The 20,514-nt window shown below is 40.8% G+C and overlaps 3 protein-coding genes and 2 long non-coding RNA genes across 11 annotated transcripts in view; 3 read left to right on the top strand and 2 right to left on the bottom strand.

Annotated features, from left to right (window-relative positions):
- Shab (potassium voltage-gated channel shaker cognate b) overlaps nucleotides 1-6,777 on the top strand; it is a 117,149-nt gene extending 110,372 nt beyond the window's left edge. For all 4 annotated transcript variants that reach the window (XM_022845701.2, XM_022845698.2, XM_086971328.1 and 1 more), the window contains one exon: nucleotides 6,309-6,777. In XM_022845701.2, the coding sequence (XP_022701436.1) occupies nucleotides 6,309-6,755 (447 nt within the window). In that variant the 3' untranslated portion in view covers nucleotides 6,756-6,777. The remainder of the gene's footprint in view (nucleotides 1-6,308) is intronic.
- LOC111267443 (uncharacterized) lies at nucleotides 4,311-6,385 on the bottom strand. Its single transcript, XR_002684618.2, has 3 exons — nucleotides 6,259-6,385; nucleotides 5,969-6,055; nucleotides 4,311-5,367 (listed from the first exon to the last, which is right to left on the bottom strand). It is a non-coding gene; the product is annotated as an uncharacterized LOC111267443 (long non-coding RNA).
- Nucleotides 6,778-7,780: 1,003 nt separating the features above from the next.
- On the bottom strand, nucleotides 7,781-15,192 carry LOC111267440 (uncharacterized). 2 transcript variants are annotated; one of them, XR_015313816.1, is made up of 2 exons: nucleotides 15,036-15,192; nucleotides 7,781-8,159 (listed from the first exon to the last, which is right to left on the bottom strand). It is a non-coding gene; the product is annotated as an uncharacterized LOC111267440 (long non-coding RNA). The 2 variants fall into 2 exon arrangements; XR_002684617.2 differs by lacking the exon at nucleotides 15,036-15,192 and adding an exon at nucleotides 11,267-11,534.
- LOC111267439 (uncharacterized) lies at nucleotides 8,086-10,564 on the top strand. The gene is made up of 2 exons (XM_022845696.2): nucleotides 8,086-8,204; nucleotides 9,998-10,564. The coding sequence occupies exons 1-2, from the start codon at nucleotides 8,129-8,131 to the stop codon at nucleotides 10,240-10,242; spliced, it is 321 nt and encodes a 106-aa protein (XP_022701431.1). The 5' UTR covers nucleotides 8,086-8,128; the 3' UTR covers nucleotides 10,243-10,564.
- LOC111267438 (uncharacterized) lies at nucleotides 11,592-19,764 on the top strand. Of its 3 annotated transcripts, none has more exons than XM_022845693.1 (6): nucleotides 11,592-11,771; nucleotides 15,186-15,351; nucleotides 15,859-15,982; nucleotides 16,577-16,767; nucleotides 17,197-17,333; nucleotides 19,177-19,764. In XM_022845693.1, exons 1-4 carry the CDS (start codon nucleotides 11,673-11,675, stop codon nucleotides 16,644-16,646), a joined length of 459 nt encoding a protein of 152 aa, XP_022701428.1. In that variant the 5' UTR covers nucleotides 11,592-11,672; the 3' UTR covers nucleotides 16,647-16,767; nucleotides 17,197-17,333; nucleotides 19,177-19,764. The 3 variants fall into 3 exon arrangements, with proteins under 3 accessions (XP_022701428.1, XP_022701429.1, XP_022701430.1); XM_022845694.1 differs by having other exon boundaries at nucleotides 17,197-18,562; XM_022845695.2 differs by lacking the exon at nucleotides 19,177-19,764 and having other exon boundaries at nucleotides 16,580-16,767; nucleotides 17,197-18,135.
- The last annotated feature ends 750 nt before the right edge of the window (nucleotides 19,765-20,514 follow it).

Raw genomic sequence — 20,514 nt, 5'->3', positions numbered from 1 at the left:
GTATCGCACGGTCTTTAAGCGAGAATGAATTTCATCAGTGTACTTTGAGCTTCCCGATACGACAGTCGATCTTCAAGGTATACGAACACGAATGAAACCTGTGGCATCAACTCAATGTGCGAAGAGCTTTCCTTATTTCAGATCAACGCTCATATGAGGTGGATCTCTTCCATACATTTAAACAGTATCTAATTTTCCCTTTAAAATCAGACGTTTCAGTGCTCACTAATTCAATTACAATAAATTTCCTCACTGTCCTATGTAGAAAGAACAAACATTCTTGATTACATTAACGCAAAAAAAAAACGTTCTTATGCAGTTTCTAACAAACTCGTTTAAAGACGTTTCTAACCATTTTGCTTGATCATCTAGTTGTTTACTCCGTAAGTCCGCACCTTTTTTAAAATGAGGGATTTGATCCATTTTTTTCTATTTTTAGTGGTATTGTTTTGTTTTGTTCTTTTTTTTTGCAAATTTCATGTTGCTCCTCTCATCTCAGAGCTAATTCTCCCTCCCAACGACTTCAATAGTGTTTTGTTGTCGATGCCAATCGGGTAGTTGGGCGAGTCCTCTAAAGCTTCAGTGTTTCCCTTTACAGCAGAACACAAGTAAGAAATTTTGACCCTTTCCGTGTGGTGGTGTCAAGGGGCCGGACGTTTCGTCTGCATCTATCAACAGCACCTATCTCAGCCAGAATAAGATCAACGTCAACAATTTAGTGAGCAGCATCAGCAAGATCACTCGAACCTCCACAGCGAGTTCCAACTTCAGCACTACCTCAACCATCACTACAGATTCAGGGCTGTACAGCTCGCTGCCGTTGCTACTGTTTGTAAGTAGAGTAGATTTTGACGACAAGGAACAATTAGGCCACAAACAAGACAAGCAGGCCTCACGTCGTACGTGCTGCTTACGACCTGTGTGTTTATACACGGCGCACAAAGTGACATCGTATAAGATCGCATCGACTCTAGCAGCGGGATGTGCTGCAGGTCTCAAGCATGGCTTGACAAAGGAGGTGAAACCTCGCGTACGAAACACATTGTGCTTATCTCTTGCATCGCCGCCCAAGACTGCGCTGTGAAAATGTTGGGATGCATCGGGCCCCTGTCCGTGCGCTTAAAGCATGCTATTTGGAAATAAGGAGGAAAGCAAGCTTCAGGCTTTCCTTAGCACATTTTAGGCATGCTTAGTTCGGGTAGTCCGTCGAGTGCGCAGTAACAGCAGATTTCTGCGCAGGAAAATTGGAAGAAGGTAAAGCTCCTTAACTATGTATGTGAAAGACGACCTATGGCAGCTAAGCTTGGCTGCCGGACCGATCTAGCGAAACGGGCTGAGCAGTTCATCAGGTCTGGGTTACGCCTACTAAGACCCTTCACTGCTAGCCACAAATCGTCACACCTGTACGACACTAAATGTACGGGTTTTACGCGACGTCGAAGCAAATTCTCCATCTGGGAGTTGAACGTCTTCTATTCTGCTGCTTACAACACGCTGGTGGGGCACCGTTGCTTGGCAAGCACCATCGTGCACGAGAAAACACGCTCTAAATCTTTCCAAGATACCTTAATCTCAGCCGCTAGCAGAATCATTTTCAAAGTTACGCTAAAGAACCGATCCTACACACACACATAACCACTGCACTTTATCGCGTTCACTTGATACACCGGCTTAGCTACCATTCGTCGTTTCCATGCGTCCCTAAGTCCCACGGGAGGAGGTCGCCGACGCGTTTCTGCCAGAACTCTATCAATGCATCTTTTTTTTTTTTAGTCTTTTTTCCATTCTTTAAATGTATTCTATTTGTATAAATTAACATACGTGTCAATGTGCGTACGGCCGATGTATCGTTACTAAGTGAATTTTTTTAAGGTGAACCGATGGCGACTGAAAAATTAAACTGTCGCCGGAGTTCCTTTAGGTACAAGAACCTGGAGCTGGAAAACTGCTGCAGATCTATTCTGTGTACGTGTAAACATCCTTAGGTAGATGCTTGAATCATTTGACGAGTCTTTCGCTTGCCCATGCGTTCATCCACGAGGTAAAGCTCCGACGGATGAGAACTTAATTTGATATCGAGAACGACTTGGCGGATGGTTGCATTTTGGTGGGCGCCTTCGTGCGGCAGCTTGAAATCGATAAGAAATTATTGTTATAGTGTTCTGCAAATGGTTAGCTATATATATATATATATATATATATATATATATATATGTTACAGTATAAGGTGCTCTGTGATTGTAGTCAGTACAGACGTTGGACAATGACAATATTTTTTACTTTGTGATATGGTCGTGTATGAACGAACAAGCTTTTCCGGGAGTGCGTGTTGTGGAAATCAGTTAAATCGAAAATAGATTAACGGGGTTAATGAAATAATTAATAAATGAACATTTCAGCCTGCCTACCTATTTTTTAATTTATATTTGCTTGTTTTCATTTCGAATTGTTGATAGTTCGTTTAATCTAATTTCAGTTGTGTCGGGCTAGATATCTACAATATGTTATATTACGTTATGTCGTGCTTTGTTTCAGCCTATGTCAAGGTAATGGTTAGGTGACGATCGTGTCCGCCAGATGTGCTTAGTTAGTCGTGTTTAATTTTTACGGACATCATATGAACCACACGTATATTTCAACCCCTGCCTAAAATTATGGCGACGGTATTTGTTCACCGAATCATCAGTCAACACATGCGCTTCACCTTGTAATACAGCGTGCGTTTATTTTCTTCTATAACAGAAACTAACCCTTCAAAATTTCTTTATCTTCCTCTCAAAAATGGCCCGAACCGTTTTTACCATATAAATGATCCGCTTAATAGAGCGACACTCCACCTGTAGATCGATGTAAACTCTAGCATTTATTATCATATGTTCAAAAGCATTACCGTAATAGGTTATGGCGCCTGCTTGGTAACATATTCAAAAAGGTCATTTCGCCCAAAATGGATAGCAAACACTCAGCAATACACACATGGATACCCAGCGGCAGAACTGTTTCTACTCGGTCGGCGTTCATGCACGCGGTCAAACCAGCTTTTCATACCTGACCACAGCAATCGTTGACGGGCCTACTGCGTAAAAGAGAGGGTAGCGGTTGGCCTAATACTAAAAATTTGTAAATTCTCTCCGCTAGCAATGATAATGACGGGAAGGCTCTTTTTCTTGTACTGGTTTCAAAGAAGAATCAAGTATAATTTCAGGAATATTCACTTGGCCCTCTCTAGCGGATTCTCTGCGTTTCCTTGTCGGATCGTGGAGAACGGCACGTCCTCTTTGCATTTTGAAGATGCCCTTGCAAAAAAAATTGGTCTTAACGTACGATAGCATCACTTCTCAACCTGGTGATATGCGCAGCAAGTGCAATATCCTTTTTTAAGCAATATTATGTCGATCCAATCGATCCAATATATATACACACATTTCCATCAGTCGTTTGTCTCATAACTATTCCGAAGATTCTTTTTGTAAAGACGTAAGAACTTGTTGCAAATTTCCTCTCTCACGTACACGGCTTTGCGGTCGCAGAGTAATCCGACCCGTAAACCAGCCAGCGTGAAAACCGTGCTCCAAATGCGACGTATCGTCGTCCGACTGAGCTCCGTGCTTTCTGACAGCGCTTTGTGCCTATGACTTTTAACAATCAGCAATGCTTGCTGATGAATTATTAGATTTTCGGAACTTCTTCTTCTTAAAAAAGAATTTAAGTAATCGTAGCGAATATACGAGTAACATATTACGCCGCCTACTCTCTCCTGGTATTCCGCTCAACTCTATCGTTTTCAGACCGCCAAAAATGGGGACATCCCTCGTGGGAGAGGCATTTATAGTAGCTCGCTCTCACTGACCAAATGGGTAGATTACTTTTTGAATTAAACCGGGTCGTAGAACGCGTTGATCGGAGATGTTCGTTGCATAACTTTCGTGTGGCTATGGTATAATTCAACTGACTGGACTGTGTAAGCTGAAGAGTTATTCAAAGGTATCGATATCAATATGGAAAAGTGCTACTATCATCATTTTTTGACATAGGGTAAATAAAATTACTCGAGAATATACACATCTGCATAAAATATTCCACCTTCCTAATACACCAATCACAGTGGAAAAAAAAATTCCCGGAGAATAAATTTGTGTACGACTGAATTGATTGAACTCCGCTTAGTAACTATACGTATGTAGCCATTTTGTCATTGCAACATACAAACTACGTCTAAAAACGAGCGGTAGTATCGAGGGGTGGTAGTATTATGAAAATATCATTTACAGTAGCAACAAACGATCTACTACCCGTCGCGCTAACGTTACCTTGAGTGTAGTTTTCTTAAATAATGTATTCAAGTATATTTCTGAAAAAAATTCGATCAGTTTTAAATACGAGCTCTTGATCCTTTAGCTTCTTAGACGTTTCTTCTGCTGCTTTTTATTTTATCCGAAGCTTATGTGCACCGACGATGAGCACCTTAATCCACCTACATGTAGCATCACAATGCTCGGGCTCAGATCGAATCGCGCATCTAGCTGATTGACTTTTATAGCACTCGATAAGATGATTACTTTCATTTTTTTTATCGCTCAAATCGCAAATATCCATCAGGAACAGACAATGTATATGGTTTGTTTCCGATTTCTTCGTCGGACGGATGTAGTAATCACTAACGTTCTATTTTCTGACAGTCAGGGGGAGATCCGTCACGACTGCCTTTTCTAGCACTACCTAACGCTTGCAAAAACACATCTGCACCAACTGACGCCAGCTGTAATCAGCCGTCGTGGACTGACATTAAGGGTACTTGCGGTCATTTTTAGCGAACCCTCTCACTTTGCTGAAGGATTAGGTAATCTATAAAAAGTATGGGTTTACTAACTGATTGAATTAACTATTTGCCAGGTATAGATGTCTTTTTTTTGAAGCCAACTACTCTGAGCATTTTACAACCTTTTATATAATTAGCTAAAGCATGCCTTAACTAGATTTGAATTAAGATTGGTGTACAAGACAAACGTCCGAATGGGCTCTAATTAACCGTAAAGTTTAATAGGATACTTCTGGTAAGACTGAGGTACCGAGTGGGCATTAGCGTAGATTACTGGTAATATTTCATAGAAGAACATCATCAGGTAGGAGTAATTATAAGCAATGTTTCTGCCGAAACACGGTTACGTTTATAAAAACAAGCCTGTAGATGTATTGCGATGTTACAGTGAAAACGGTCTTTTATGAGGTTCAAGTGATCTATTCGACCTCGAGCTTGAGGCTGCAGCCGTTTGCGGACCACTTATAAGTTCCACATCGAATTCATGGTTCTGCAGGTTTAGCATGCCTTGTGAGAATTTTTGCACAACGATCAATTTGGTTGTTTTTCTGAAAACGGCTTATGTTAAACCATTAGCAAAAATCAGTTGACTGAGACGCCCTGTACGACTGTTGATAACTTTGGAGTATTCATTCGGCTAAACAGAACGCAATCCACATGTAAAATGTGTACCATGCTACACGCAAATAGCTACAATGTAGGTATCTATTTATAAAAATAATCATCGTTTTTACAATAATCGTCACCCTATGTTTTAAGTTTATAAAAAACTGCTCTCATCACAGTCCAGATTGTTTCTGCGATACGTGTCATATGACTAACCCACTATACACACTGATCATGATACTAAACGGCCGACCTTTTCGTAATTTAAGAAACTGTTTACTTTTATGAATAATATTAAACCTCACTTAATGACGATGTGGAAACTCTCTTAGATCTGTATTGGCTTGGGTTTCTCAATGCGGTCAGGACTGGCCCACTTGATTGAATAAAAACCGCATTTCTTTTGCCAAATAACAAACAGTCAATTTGCTTTCGTGTGCTGGGTTTTCTGTGTCGTTTATGTATGTTTGTGTATCTGTTTGCGTGTATGTGTGTGCGTATATATTGATTCGATTGTTGAATGTTATCTGCTCAACAACGCACCTTATTCTGCGATACGCTGTCATCCATTGCTGATCCGTGTCACCCTGGTCTGATGCCTTTGACATCCGCTTTATGCGATCTTCGATCCTGCCATAACGCACCACATAACAACAAAACACCCGATTTTCACTCATCCTTTTTTCAATCTGCATTCCGTTATGGTTTCGTCGCATAACAACACGATACCATCCGATGATGACCCCACTTCTATCTGGTGCCATTATTGATCTTTACTGCAAACAACAACATCAACAACTGCAATAACTATACGGCGTTTCCTGCGACAATACCTGGTACGGCATCATTTGCTACTGCTATTGTTGCCATCATCTGCGTACAGGAGAGCGCATCAAACGTCCGTTGGGATCGATGCAGTGTGGAGAGCGGCAGCAGCTACCGAACCGCCCCTGGCAGTATCCATCTGGTTCAGGCGATTTTGCCATCAACCCAGGCGGCTCTGCCGCCGTCGTCTGGGGGCGATAGCGACCAGCCCGGCTCGCGTTCCACACTGACGCAATCCTTGCGACCTCGTGAAGCTCAACATCAGGAAGGCAGCCGAAGGCGGCTCTCCGATGAGAACGAAAACGATGGCGATGATGATGATGACGATGACGATGATGATAGTATCGGCCTCGATCTGAAAGTGCCATCTGGTGACGTCGCGATGGGGGGCATTGGTGGAAGGAGCGGTGCCGATAGGGCTGACAGCGTAATGTCCACTGCGATAGCCTATCATGACCCGCTATCGCCGACTATATGCAGACCACCGAAGTTCCTTAAAGGTTAGTGCATAGATGTCGATGTTTGGTGTTTGGGTTACGTACACTGATCAGGCGCAGGCAAAATAAACGTTGTTGGATCCGAAAAATTTCGAAATTCATTCACGTCGTAATTAGATACAAGAAACATAACAGAATCGTTAGAGTGGCTAAACTTGGCGGACATAGTCTAGGAATTTAATGTAATAAGATGGAAAGGATATATTTTGGTAAAAACATGCAATGTGAAAAATGGGCTTTTATTTTAAAAACTCAAAGAAATTATAAAATTACTTAGTTCTTATGATAGTTTAAATCGAGTCAAACGGCCGCGTCCGAGCCGTACCTATCCGCCCTGAACTATTACAGAAGGCTAAGAGAAGTTAAGACAAAGAAGACTACTAAATGCATAAATGTTTCGCGCCTTTGCGTCAGTTCCTCTAGACCCTTTCAAAAACAAAACCGTGTATTTTACGCTCGGTTTCTAACCTAAACCACCTCACGTAATGTTTATAAGTTTACTAGGCACCACTACGTCATCACACCATCACTGCCAGTAGATTTATAAAACAAGAATATATAATATATTGTTTTTTTTCTATAGGTAACACGGCCACCCTTTTTAATGAAAAGTCGCTAAGCTGCTCATCGTATAAAGCACTCGTAAGAACAAGGGGTGTGATATAGAGTAGACTGTCCCCATTGACAGTTTGATTCATCAGTTCCGAAAATCGATGCGTCCAGTGGAACCTATTTGAATGGATTCTACCCCTTATTATTACACATATCTTTGTAAGGCAATCCGTTTACGTCTTCCGTGATGGCATTCAATAAGAAAGGTTGTACAAAATACAACGAAATTAAACTCAATATGGAATACGAAAATAATAATACAGAAGAAAATCATTCCACCTGAATGCAAACGATGCTTTTAATTAGCCCCGCCAGCCCTATAATGCCAGCCATATAACAATTAGTAGGACAATTTGTTATAAAGTTATAATACTAAGCAGAAACATCGACAGCCCATTTCACCTAAACTTAAAAACGCATAAACAGGCGAACTCAGATGGTTTATTTGAATCGTACGAAGAAAAATCATTGAAATAGAATCTTACATCAGCCAGTCGGATCTTCACCGTATCACAATAAATTAGTGGAGCCTCCACAAGAGAAAATCGTAAAGCCGAAAGACTCTAGCCCGAGCGAGTGCGAGCTCTTGCTGAAATAACCGTAAAATATCTAGTGATAGCTGTCGTAGTGGCTTTTTTTTCGCTGATTTGAATTTCCGTATTTTGGCGTTTTTCGAGAAACAGGTGTGCGGACGAAAGCGCGCTTTGATGTCCTGGATGCCTCCCGGGCACTTCAGACAGGATCGGCTGATTCGCTTCTGCCTCCACACATGATCGGTTCGCCAGCGCATCATGCCAATTCTGCAAATAGGAAACGAAATGTTTCTAAATCAAAGTTTGCCAAATGTGAGTACCGTTTAAAGTGATCACTATACTTATTTCTTGTCTTAGATGCTTTGAAGGCAGCTAATTATTTTCCTTCCTTCAAGATTCCGTTTCATTTACGACAAACAATTTTCTATTAATAATTCGAAAAATTAAGCAGTTGCGTTCGAACAAAATGAGCTCCATGTCAACCTGCATATTGGACTGGTAAGGACGCTATATCGCTACATGAACATTCATTGGGGTAACCTATATAGAACAACTTGCCATTATCCCAATGGACGATTAGGACAAATATGCCGGGCGCCCGTGGTCTGTCTTCGTGGCCCACATATGCTATTATAATAGACTATACGCGCACTATTTATCTAACGATATGGCAACTTGCGAACGGCGAACCACGACGTACATTGCCTAGTGTAAAGGCAAGCTAGTACCATGGCCTGTTAAAAGAGTTACTGTTTTCAGATTCGAATACATTTCTAAATGAGCTTCAGATTGCACAGCAAACGCACTCACAATAGGGCATCTAGATATGACGCACCAGAAGACCAACGTTACAAGAGTTCATCAAACATTTCCATGCTGGGAAGGCCAACAATATACATGAAGTGTGCTCAGGACACAAAAGTCGGCTAAAGGCTTGCTCCCAAATGGCCAACAGAATACAGAAGGAGAGAAAGAAAGCAAAGCTGGTTCAATGAATAACCCTTAACGGGCTCAAGTAAAAAAATGACTTCAGTCCTCTTTAGTTTAATTTCGAATGTATGAAGATAAACTTAAAATAATAATTTACTGAAAAATTAACCTCGGTTCTTTTCTAAGCTTAATTTACTAACCAATGTCCTGCTTTGCCTTGACGTTTCTCATACGATGACCGCATGTATAAACTTGCAGCGTCTAAATTGAGAAATTTCCTTGTATTTCTAAAACAGTATCTAGAGAAAACAGATATTTTGACGAAGTACTTCCATATGCTAAGAATGTCATTCCCGACGGTCACGTGTATTCAACATAAACAGTACCCACCATCATTACAGCCATAATTCTGATCCACAACGGCTCACCACTCATTTTTGAAATATTCGTTCTTAAATACTTAAGTGACTTCTTAATCGTACCCGTGCGTCAAGCGATATTAATAAGTGTAAATTAGTTCCAGGTAGTAAATTAGTAGTTGTTTAAATATGCCACGTACAAAAGATTCTAGCGGAATTACGTTTTAGAGGGATAACAGGCCAAAAGTGCAGGAGCTTAAAATGACCAAAAAATCTAAAGGCTGCGAAATTAAGCGAAAAGCCTTAAAAAGTAACCATTGGAGCTTATGTAGAGAATCACACTGGCAATTGATATTCTCTTCGAAACGCTATCAAAGACAAGAGTCATCTTGTTGATAAGTGTTTAAATGTAATCCCTATTGACGATACTTCGGTTTCCCTCACCTTTTTCGGATTTTGAAAAACCGTGTGACTATATAGGAAGTTTTTCTTCTATGTCCGCCTAGTGCGTACAGACCTGGTAATAACTGATTCTTATTAAAACAACGCGCTATCTTCTGATTTAACGAGTTTGCCCATTTTATTTTCCAAGAACAATGGAGGCTCACATGTCCGCTACTGCAAAAAGCCTGTTAGGGCCTTCTCCAATTTGCCAAATTTTTACAATAGGTATTTCACTGAAGTAAGCTACGTACTGCGGACAAATAAGGCCAACACATATTAATAAGTATCTAAGAAAACCTGTTAAAGATTCATCGTTTTTCTGCTAAAGGCGAGATCTTTTTTGTTCCATGTTTATTCAATATTCGCTTGCAGTGGTGAATATATTTACTCCGCATCAGCACAAATCTCCAAAGACTAGCCGTGGAGAATATCTTGATCTGGGTCAGCCAAGTCCACCGCTAACCTGCGCCAAGAAGTCAATCCTTAAGACGCCTCAGCAAGTCGGAAGCGCTCAGGCAACCGGCGGTGGTGGCGGAAGTCACACACTGAGGAATTCTGCCGTAACCAATTTACGCCACGAGGTGAATGTTAAGGTTTGTCAAAGGATATCTTCGTAGCCCATTGGCCCATTCTGATGGCAAGTTCTAAACGTTACTAAATCAGTATTATTATATGAAATTATCAGGAACTGATACAACAGCGACACGCGTGTTTCTCGACAGTATAACAAACTAAAGCAGTTCCTTTACTTTGTAAAATCAATCATGCGCATGCATTGTATGTTTTGCATACATTCCTCAATGTTCCAATAATTGTGCGTAATAATAAATAGCAATGGCAAAATCTACACATATCTTACCAACGATTATCATATCTTTCGAAATTCAAAAAACCCGCCATCAGTTTATGTCACTGCCATATGTTTCAGCTACTTACGTGCGAACAGTTATGGCTCTACCATCATTTACAGAATAGTGCTATTTACCTGATAACACGAACATGCCATTTGCGTCGGCTGGACGACTTAGACGGCTGAAGCTCTGGTTAAAAAAGACCAGCGGACGTCGCTGGTTCAAGCTTCTCCAATATCGTATACTACACGCTAATTATGATTTCATAAAGGAACATACATATCCTTTCCACGAAACGGGCTTGGATTGATTTATCCTTTTATTGTTTTATAAGTAATAGGGCTTACATACGTTATCCTTTCTGAAAAATAACGACATAGCGATTTAATTTGATTACCGATTCTGCTTATTGTTAGACGTTCCCAATTACCAAACACTGCCACATCGTACTGACGTCCTCAAACACTGTAGACCATATCTTATGGCCAGGTTTTCGTACCTCCTCCGGATATTTATATAAATACATCTTCTATTCAGATGCGTGTAGCATCTAATTTAGGATCGATGAGCATTTACTTCCTCTACGTATCAATGTCACAGTGGCTTGTGTTAGGACATAGTCGCATATCGCATACACAGTCACATATAACAGACACAATTACAACTACTCGTACATTGGTACACCCTTAGGGCCCTATATTGGTACGGCTATGGTATGAAAAAAAGAAGTACAAATATCATGCTTGTGTGTTGTTTCCACGCATATTCGACAATTCGAACGCGGGCCTACCTTGCTTCTGTTTTCCCGCATCTAATCATGTTATTGTTCGTTACGTTACGCTAGCCTTCGTACGTGGCTGATTCTCCTCATTATTCTGCTGTTTTGCGTGAATCTCTCTTTAATACAGGCGGGTTGTGACACTACGACAGAGGACGAATCAGAAGAATGTGAGGAGCGCCAACGCCTCATAGGGGGTGCCACGGATGTTGATACGAGCGAAGCAGAGATTTCGCACTCATCATCAGCCCCACTACCCACCACGGCAACAACAACTACGTCAGCGGCGGAAACAACAACAACAACAACAACACCACCACCACCACCACCACCACCACCACCACCACCACCACCACCAACAACAACAACAACAACAAGTGGTTCACAGGAGCCTACAACTGTTCAACACGCGCGTGATATGCAAACAGGCAGATTGGCTGAAACCTCCCTGATTCAGGGAAACGTGAACACAGCGCAAAGTGTGTCGTCGTCACATAACCGACCGTCCATGCAACAGGTACGCGCAAACAAATGAGAAATATAAAACAAATTTAATTAGTCATCTTTCTTCTAAATTGAGGCAAGACATACAACATGAAAGAGTTCGTCGCATAGAGCAAATAAGAACTACTATCGTATACGAAGAGGCGCTCGTGTATTCAAGATGTATTTGTACGTACACACACAAGGTACTGTTCGTAACATGTACAATGCTTGAATAGTTGCTAGGAAGGTAATTCAGTGCTTTGTTGTTTCGAGCTAATCCACAGCTGTCCTAGTATATTGACAGGTACTGGGGTGGTCTTCGTGTTTTGCTTCAATGGAGGAATCTTGGGATAGACTTGTTCGCTTAACATGCTTTCGTACCCTATCCCAATTTCCTTTCTATGTATCCTTTATCATCATCAATCAGCTCTAAGATTTGAACTAAAGGCGATCGATACGCATGTTGTTCATGGTCATCATGACAACGCAATAGGAAAGCTACGCGTTAGTCGCTCAAGTCGCGCCACTGATTATTTTGGGCTTCATTCTGTGATGGAGTATACAATGTTTAGCCTCTTCTGGCTAAACACATATCCGGCTCCATATAATTGACTGCCACCGCTACCAACATTGGCTAGACCAGCATCCGTAGTGAAGAGGCTGCGTGCCCATGACCGCATCACAGACAGTAAGCCGATGAAGAGTTGTACGGGTGACAAAGATAAGGAAAATGAAAAGCTAGACATTTCGAAAAAGGCCACTCGCTAACGATGTAATGCATTCCGTAATAGCTTCAACCCAGCAAGACTAACTAAAAAGTTTCTTTCCAATTGAAAGTTGCCCTTATACTTGTGTTACCGATCACTGCAAGGGGATCAGACAGCATAACCTTGACAAGTAAACATACCGGTTGAACGCCCAAAGGCAACCTTTGTTCGACGATACGTTGGTCTTGTTTTTCATCTTCAATGACTCCATTCAAAATTTTCAACGTCCTACCTAATTATGGTATGGCCCGCGAATGTCGTGCAATGCTTGTCGTACAATTTTACGCCAATCTGCAATTCGGCTGACTGACCAAGGGTGCACGCCGTAGGTCATGAAGGGCCTTTTTATGTTAATAATTCGTGTTTTGTTTATAGATACCTTTCGCTTCGAGATATAATTGAGCGCAGTCAGTGATTTCAAATTACTACTAATTCACTTTGTTGATTCTCTTCCGAAGTACATGAAGTTACGACCAGGGGCAAAGCATAATGAAATTTAATTCATTGTTATTGTTGAAAATGATACTCTTTTAAAATGCCGTATTTAAGCATCATCGAAATACGATGTGTGTGGTATAGCCTATCTTGTCAACTGAGCATTCTAACACGTCAGGTATTCAGTCAGCGAGCTTCGATTGTAACTAAAACTACTACGGTAAATTCTGTTATGTGTTTTATTCGATGTCCTCCATTAAGTTGACACGAACTTTGCTGCTTCACATACCTTACCTAAAGTCAGAAATCATAATGTGATATATTAACACGGAGTTATACCTAACAGCCGTATAAGCAGACCGAGATGAGGTAACGGCAAGACCACCTGTGACAACTCTATTGAACAGTTTAAATCAGGAAATTCCTCCTTTTGTTATTATGTTAATGCTTTTATTGTTGTCTTTGTTTCTAGAGTGAAGAATAGTATTTCGAATTGTGAGGAAAAGAGAGGAAGACTTCAACAGCGCCTTAGAGTATAATCATATGCGTCGCTGACTTAACGGAGTCTTCCAGCGAAGACGCCTGAAATTCCGGCGACGTTATCGGAGCGACGCGGTTTTTAGTAGAACTCGAGCTTGAAAATGGATTTAAAAAAGTGGTAGAAATGTAAACAATTACTATAAGATAGAGAAGATTTTACTCTGGCACGTAACGGGCTGGCAAAAGACGCAGCCAAAATCGATCGTGGCCTTAAAATGGCAAAAGGATAATAGCTCCTTCGAAAAACCAGGAAGGGCTACGATATCCCCGCTGTACGAGAGATGGCGAATACCCAATTAATTGCCGAAAGACAACCAGGCACAATTACTGGTCAGCAGGAATAAATAAATGTGAAGAGAATCATCGGCTCGATGTTATGTTTTACTCTTACCGCAATCTGCCAATCAATCGATGAATGACTACTACAGAATCGAATAAGGGCAGACCCTATTTTGGAAGGTTGAAGTGCACCATCTGCAATAATTCAACTACAAGAACAAGCTATTCACAATCTACTAAAACGAATTCCTGGCCGGGTGGGTATTAGGCATCAGATCAAACTGCACATAGTAAACAGCACTGCAAAGTAGAAAAACGTTGAAAGACGGATTATGCATTGGAAGCTGTATAATGAATCACCACTCACACCTCTAACGCATGCTGAGGCCAAAGACATTGAATGAATCCCGCCTGCGATTAACGGATAATTTTCTTGCGACTAGTCTCTATAAAACGGATTGAGCTAATATATATATATATATATATATATATATATATATATATATATTATGAGAGAAAACTAAGCTGTCTGTCCTGCACAGAGTAGTAAGCGGCATTCATTATTGGCACCTTGACAGCCACCTCCTGCGGTCGTGTCAAAAACCCTTCCTGCAATAATCTACCAGTTCTTCTAAGCGGAGGTTCGTCTCACCAAGCCGACTGATCCGAAGCGAGCCACCCTCTGCAGGATTGTTACGTTCTGGTATATTTGTTATGTGATAAGTGCTTGTCGGATGCTATGGACGATCTGCGTAGTGGGAAGAATGTACTCTGGTAAATGGTGTCCATGCAATGGTATAATGATCCTTACGTGCTTCCAATAATGTACCAGTTCCCAAACATAGATATCCTACTTAATGGGCTTAACTGTCGTCAACTTAGTAGTGGCTGAACAATGAAGTGGGTGTAAACTATTAATACCCTGGTCATTTTATAATATGGACATTAAAGGAGTCACTGATGTTATCAAGGCGACAGGATGTAAAACAAATGCCAAATAATGCATGCGTACGTGTAACATTCCGGTTCGTTCTGATCTACTGATAAGATGGAATGTGACATTACCAAGAAGTAATTTCTTTCATAAGAAATCTCCATAACTTCTATTAAGAATGTCTTACTGAGATCTCTCCAAATGAGACGTGGCACCGTGGGTATATAGTAAATGCACGACCCCACATCCCCTACGGTCCCGAAACTATAATTTCAAACATAAGCGTTTATCCCTACCTACAGATAAACCCTCTTTAATAAATTATAACTGATTTCTTTACCTCTCTTGTTGTATGCATCCTCTACGTATAAAACAAATGTGCGCCCATGTCATATCTCAATAATTACATTAGCAGAAGACAACAGTCGTCAGAAATGCCCATCTCAGAGATTCGCCAATCACCAGCTTGACAACACTGTGACCCCAACAGGTAGTGGAAAAACCGCGGGAAATTCAAATACAGGAAGCAGACGACCGACAAACGACCGGTGGTGGAGCCCGTGACGCGAAAACCGCAGTAGATGTCATGTGTTCACCCGTCGATTGCTCCGCACCGGTAGCAGAACCCCAGCCGATTTCCATAGCTGTACAAACTGGTAAGTTAGCTATTTGCATTTCTCAACTACAGAACTCGTCAATTGCGCTATCCCTTGAAGTTTTTTTTCGTAATTACTGAACATCATAAAACTAATGTATTTGTTTCAAATTCGATAGGTTAAAAATTGCTAGCATCTTGCGATACTTCACTAAGCGTTTAGAAACTCAAGAATATTTTAAATATTGAAAATTTTTCCTCGAATTCAGCAGAATTTTGCACCGAAAAGTACCTGTCACGTTTTAAAGTGTATTTCTAGCGGCCACAGGCAAAGCTACCTCAAAGCACCGAAACTGAGAAATATTTTAAGTTTTACGTCCGCTGTTAGGCGTCGCGGCCGGCTCTCAACACGAAACGAAATATGTCCACACCCAAATTTGAATTTAGATCACCACGTATGACCTCCAGGGGTTTAGGAAGTAACCGGTCAGTATCAGTAGCTTACAAGTATGTGTGCTTCGACATAATCAATGTTTTCAATTCTTTTTGTATTGATTATCACCGCCAGGCGGCGGTCGTGGCAACGTGAAACGATGCGCGAACCCGCTCTGCGCGTATCGCGGAGAGGACATCGGTGAGGGCGCAGGTTGCGTCTGCAAATCCGGTTTATACGCACTTCAGGGCTTTGACAGGTACGAAATGATACGCTTTTCTATTCTACGGATGTCTGTCAATGTGTATTAATGGAACGTGTATTTGGCGATCTTTGCATTAATAAAATAATTTTGGGATATTCGGAATCCTGAAGTTTTTCGATTACGTCCAGTAATGTTATAAACCTTCAGCGTTCGTGAATCAGTTTAGAGTTGGTAAAGTCCGTTTTCCTCATATGAGTAGAATATTTTTTTAGAAGTTTCGATTTTAGCAAACATATATTTCTAACGATGGTTTTTTATTCCTTTATTAACAGTCAGTTGCCCAGTCTGAGACGGATTAATTGACTATTCTTGAGTTTCGTTTATGTTTAACCTAACGCAAAGCGTGCTTACTGAATAATTAGTTACGAGATATAGATAATAAGTAAAAATAATAATTTTACCTACAAAAGAATCTTTTTCAACAACAAAGTTCTAATTGTACAGCTGTTGTACAGTACTTCATCACAAGAGGGTCCCTAAAGTTTTTCTGCGTTCCAATAGTCAAGTCGTCGTACTTATTAAGTGTTAATATTTTTCCCAAATAGAGAATGGCTTTGCAAATTCGCGTTCTGTTCAATTTTTTTTCAGTAGCCCTTGCATTGAATCGGCTGACACAATGTTTGCCGATGCGTTGAACAGTTCCATGCACGCCGGCTAAAAGGCCATACTCGACACAGGGTCATGCTTCCGTACCCACGTCAGCTCACAAAAGCGCCATATTAATCACATCCTATCTCTCAGCCACTGCCAATACCCCTTCGCAACCAATCTCTTGTCAGGTTAGTTGACCTACTAGGAGTAGACCTAAAAAAGCGTAGGTTGTATGTGTACTTTTTTTAGTAGTTAAAACTGAGCGTAACTGTCACGTCAGGTTTGTGCAAAGTATGTCTTACATCCAATAACCATAATTGTTTTCACGGACTTGAATAATGGTGTTTTTAGTGTATTTCTCTCTGACTATTCACTTTGTTTCGCATAAATTATCTTATTTTTTTTTAATTATTCCTTATTGTTTTTTATTACGGATACTTTTTTTTTATAATATCCCATATACTATCTCTCATAGCCTAATATATTCTAAAATAATGATATTCGTTCCGATGTTATATTTTTTTTACCGTTTACAACGAACTCCACGAAGCTCACCCGCCTACATTTCGTTACATTTTTGTACTACTAACTCGTGTTCAATTTTAATGTGATTTCAGTTTGTTCACATTGTTCCATAATAAAACGTGCTTGCCATACGGATCACGGATCATCCATTTAGCAGGAAGCTAATCAGTCTTATTTATGAGGCTGATTACACCTCAGCAAGCCTTACTTGGGTCACACACGTGTATAGGTTAAGTAATAAAACACACATAAGCATACATGGATGAAGTCTGATAGCGAGCAATTCGGATCTGAAATCATGCTGTAAGCTCCGAAAGCAAGTAGTAACAAAGCTTGCTTAGGCTAGTTATAAACGAGGGAATTAATCAAGAAAATCTTTTAGCCGCTGCAAATCCACAAATCTGACATGTTATATTAAAACTTTAAGTCAAATTAAACCAGTTAAACCAGTTAGGGTAAACATCGATGATAATTATAAATATTCAAACGATCGTCCTTCGTAGACACCAACGTCCATCTTCTACGAGATCTCTCTCTTCCTAAACTTGCACTAAACTCAATTGTAAACAGGAATTATATACCATATTTTACCATAGGACCGAAATACATCGAGTAATTATAAACGCTACATTCATGAGCCTGATAACGAACGTATCCAGTGTAATAAGCGAGGATAATGAACCATTTGATGTCACTGTGTTGAAGTTGTGAGCATGCTTCTACCTGAATAATGATAACAGTATCTGTCTAATACTGCTGTTGCTAACCGATTTCAGCCAGCAACAACATCAGCAATCTTGATCTTTCAGATCACTTGTTTGCCTACCAATGCAATCGAATTAAATGCCAATAGCCAATGAAAGTAATAACAGCAACAGTGAATAACAGAAGTCTATAATTGCTCATCTATACGTAATGCTAGCAGCAGAGCATACGAACTATAATGAATGCTTCGATGTGAGCACTAACAACAAGCGGCGCTTTGCGAAACCCCCGAGATCAAACTGAAATAATAAGACATGGTCAAAATACGTGATGGTCTCAATGCCTTCGACTAACAGTGCTTTTTCATAACAAAAACAGTAATGATGTATTGATCCGAGATCCGCGCGGCGCTGCAATCGCTGCCGCAAAATCTGCAGGCAATTCTAATATTGGCTACACAAATTATAACAACTTTCTTAAACATCTTTTGCCGCTTACCCGAGTATTGCGTTCATCGCTTCAAGCAGACGTTTAAAACTCATGCCTATCCAAACTTAACATGCTAATGGCTGCAGCTCCTTACAAAAGTTACGACATGTCTCGCCATCGTTTTCACGTCGTTCCGGCAATATCGCATTAATGAAGATTTTACGAATTTGCAACATTTGTCCGACAGCGGATTGTGGACAAGGTCAATGAAGAACCATCATCTGTTATAATGTAGATATCGGTGTTGAGATCTATTAGATCAGGGTAGGTTGTTATGCAGTATGTCTTATATAATGTATCATGGAGTGAAAATTACACCTACGAGTATAGTCAACTTTACAAAGCTAATTATTAAGGAACATCAGAATCAAGTAACTGGCATTTCGGGCTGACAGCCGCGAATGCGCTATATGTCTTAAAGGCGCAGTATGCCATGCGTAATTATGACATTAGCAATAATACTGACTATAGTTAAAAGTCTAGTTGATACTTAGCAAAAAGCTCAGTTGATAACCCCGCTGATATTGATTTCATTACACAATGATGTACCCTTTTATAATCAGACATAGATCATCGACACAACAGTGACATATAAAACCTAACACACAGCGACAAGTTGGCCCCTTTGTAAAACGTTCCAAAAAACGAGGTACAAGAAAAGGAGACGACCTTAACGAATGTATCAGATATTTAAAACGAAAATCTACGCGAAAAATAATTTTATAATTATTGGATTAAATTGCAAAATCTATTTCGTCTCAACAGCAGAAAACATTAAGTGGTTAAGTTATTCGTCGACAGATAAGCTTGAACGAAGCACCAACATTACCATCGTGATTCAGATTTCTATTCTAATAGATAAACGTAAACATTTGCAGATGGCCGTTTTCTGAGGTGGAGAAAAATCTGCTGATCGTCACTACCATTCAAGATCAGTACACCGTATTAAATGGGCATCGCGCCCACTTATTGCCAGTGAGGCTACTGTTTATTTGGAGCTGCTAGAACAACACATCCGAACACAACGATATCTAACCCTACTGGGCGCCTTCACGGTCTTGGGGAGACCCGATCCGTTCAAATCCCAGAGATCGCCAGTTCGCTCGCCCAGTAATAATAAGTAGCTTAATCTCCTGTATGTATGCGATTCGCAATATAACATACCAATACAAGCATTGCGCATACAGTAGCAGAACTACTGTTCATATGTATTACATATATTTACTGTGCTCCGCTAGAGTGCTCTAGATATGAACACAGCCGTAGAAACTGGAACAGCAATGTCAAATGAAGCTGGCTTCATTTGGAGCTACGCGCAAGCCAATTCCAGCCCAGCAAAGGCAATCTGTATAGAGAAGGTATACAATAAGACACTGTTAGCTGATGAGAGTCTGCTAAATAACAACATAACAAACAACAATGACCACAAATAAAGACAACAAGCCAATGAATTTGCGGCCACCGAATCAAGTGCGAAGCAAATGTTCCTCTAGTCTCCTCCATTTTTTCTCCTCTAATTTTGCTGCTGCTGTTCAGAATGCAGCCAGCAAACGAACAAAGCAAGCAGAGCCAGACACCTTGCCAGCTAGCGAGCCGATGCTAACAAAAATCAATGGTTCCTGACGCTTGCCCCTCTGACCTGACCTAGTTGACCTTGGACTTCGTTGTTGACAGGTCGGGTCACAGGTCGGTTCCATACAAACCAATTGTCACTGTGCAGGTTTCCGGAACAGTCCAACGAGTCGATTCACGACTTGCTATACGACGAACTGGATAACCGGTCGACTGGCTTATTCCGGATCCCACCTTTGCCTGAAGCATGTTGGCATACACGCACACATATGACAAAGCGAATCCATATGACGAATCTTATGGTTCTCCAGAAATCGCTGTGTGACCTCTTAAAACAAGATGCTACGGCAAGCGAGCGTTAAAATTGGCGACTGGGCTTCTAAGCTGCACCCCCCAATCGGTGAGGTGACACTGCTGCGATGGGGATTACGAATCGCGTATATCTCGTCCGCACCTGCGCTCGACTTCTTTTGACAATTCTCGATACCTGGCTACTCGGCGTTCAGAGCAACGCTTGAGCATTGAATACTGTAGTAATGAGACCTTGTTTAGATTAGCTATAGCGATAATAGTTCATCGAATCAGCGGAAAAACGATAGTTCATCATACTCCTAATGATAATAAGAATGGTAATAACGATATAT

This window comes from Varroa jacobsoni, unplaced genomic scaffold (assembly GCF_002532875.2).
Source record: "Varroa jacobsoni isolate VJ856 unplaced genomic scaffold, vjacob_1.0 scaffold_1188, whole genome shotgun sequence".
NCBI lineage: Eukaryota > Metazoa > Arthropoda > Arachnida > Mesostigmata > Varroidae > Varroa > Varroa jacobsoni.
The sequence above is the reverse complement of the archived record's forward strand: the minus strand, read 5'-3'. Positions and strand labels throughout refer to the sequence as shown.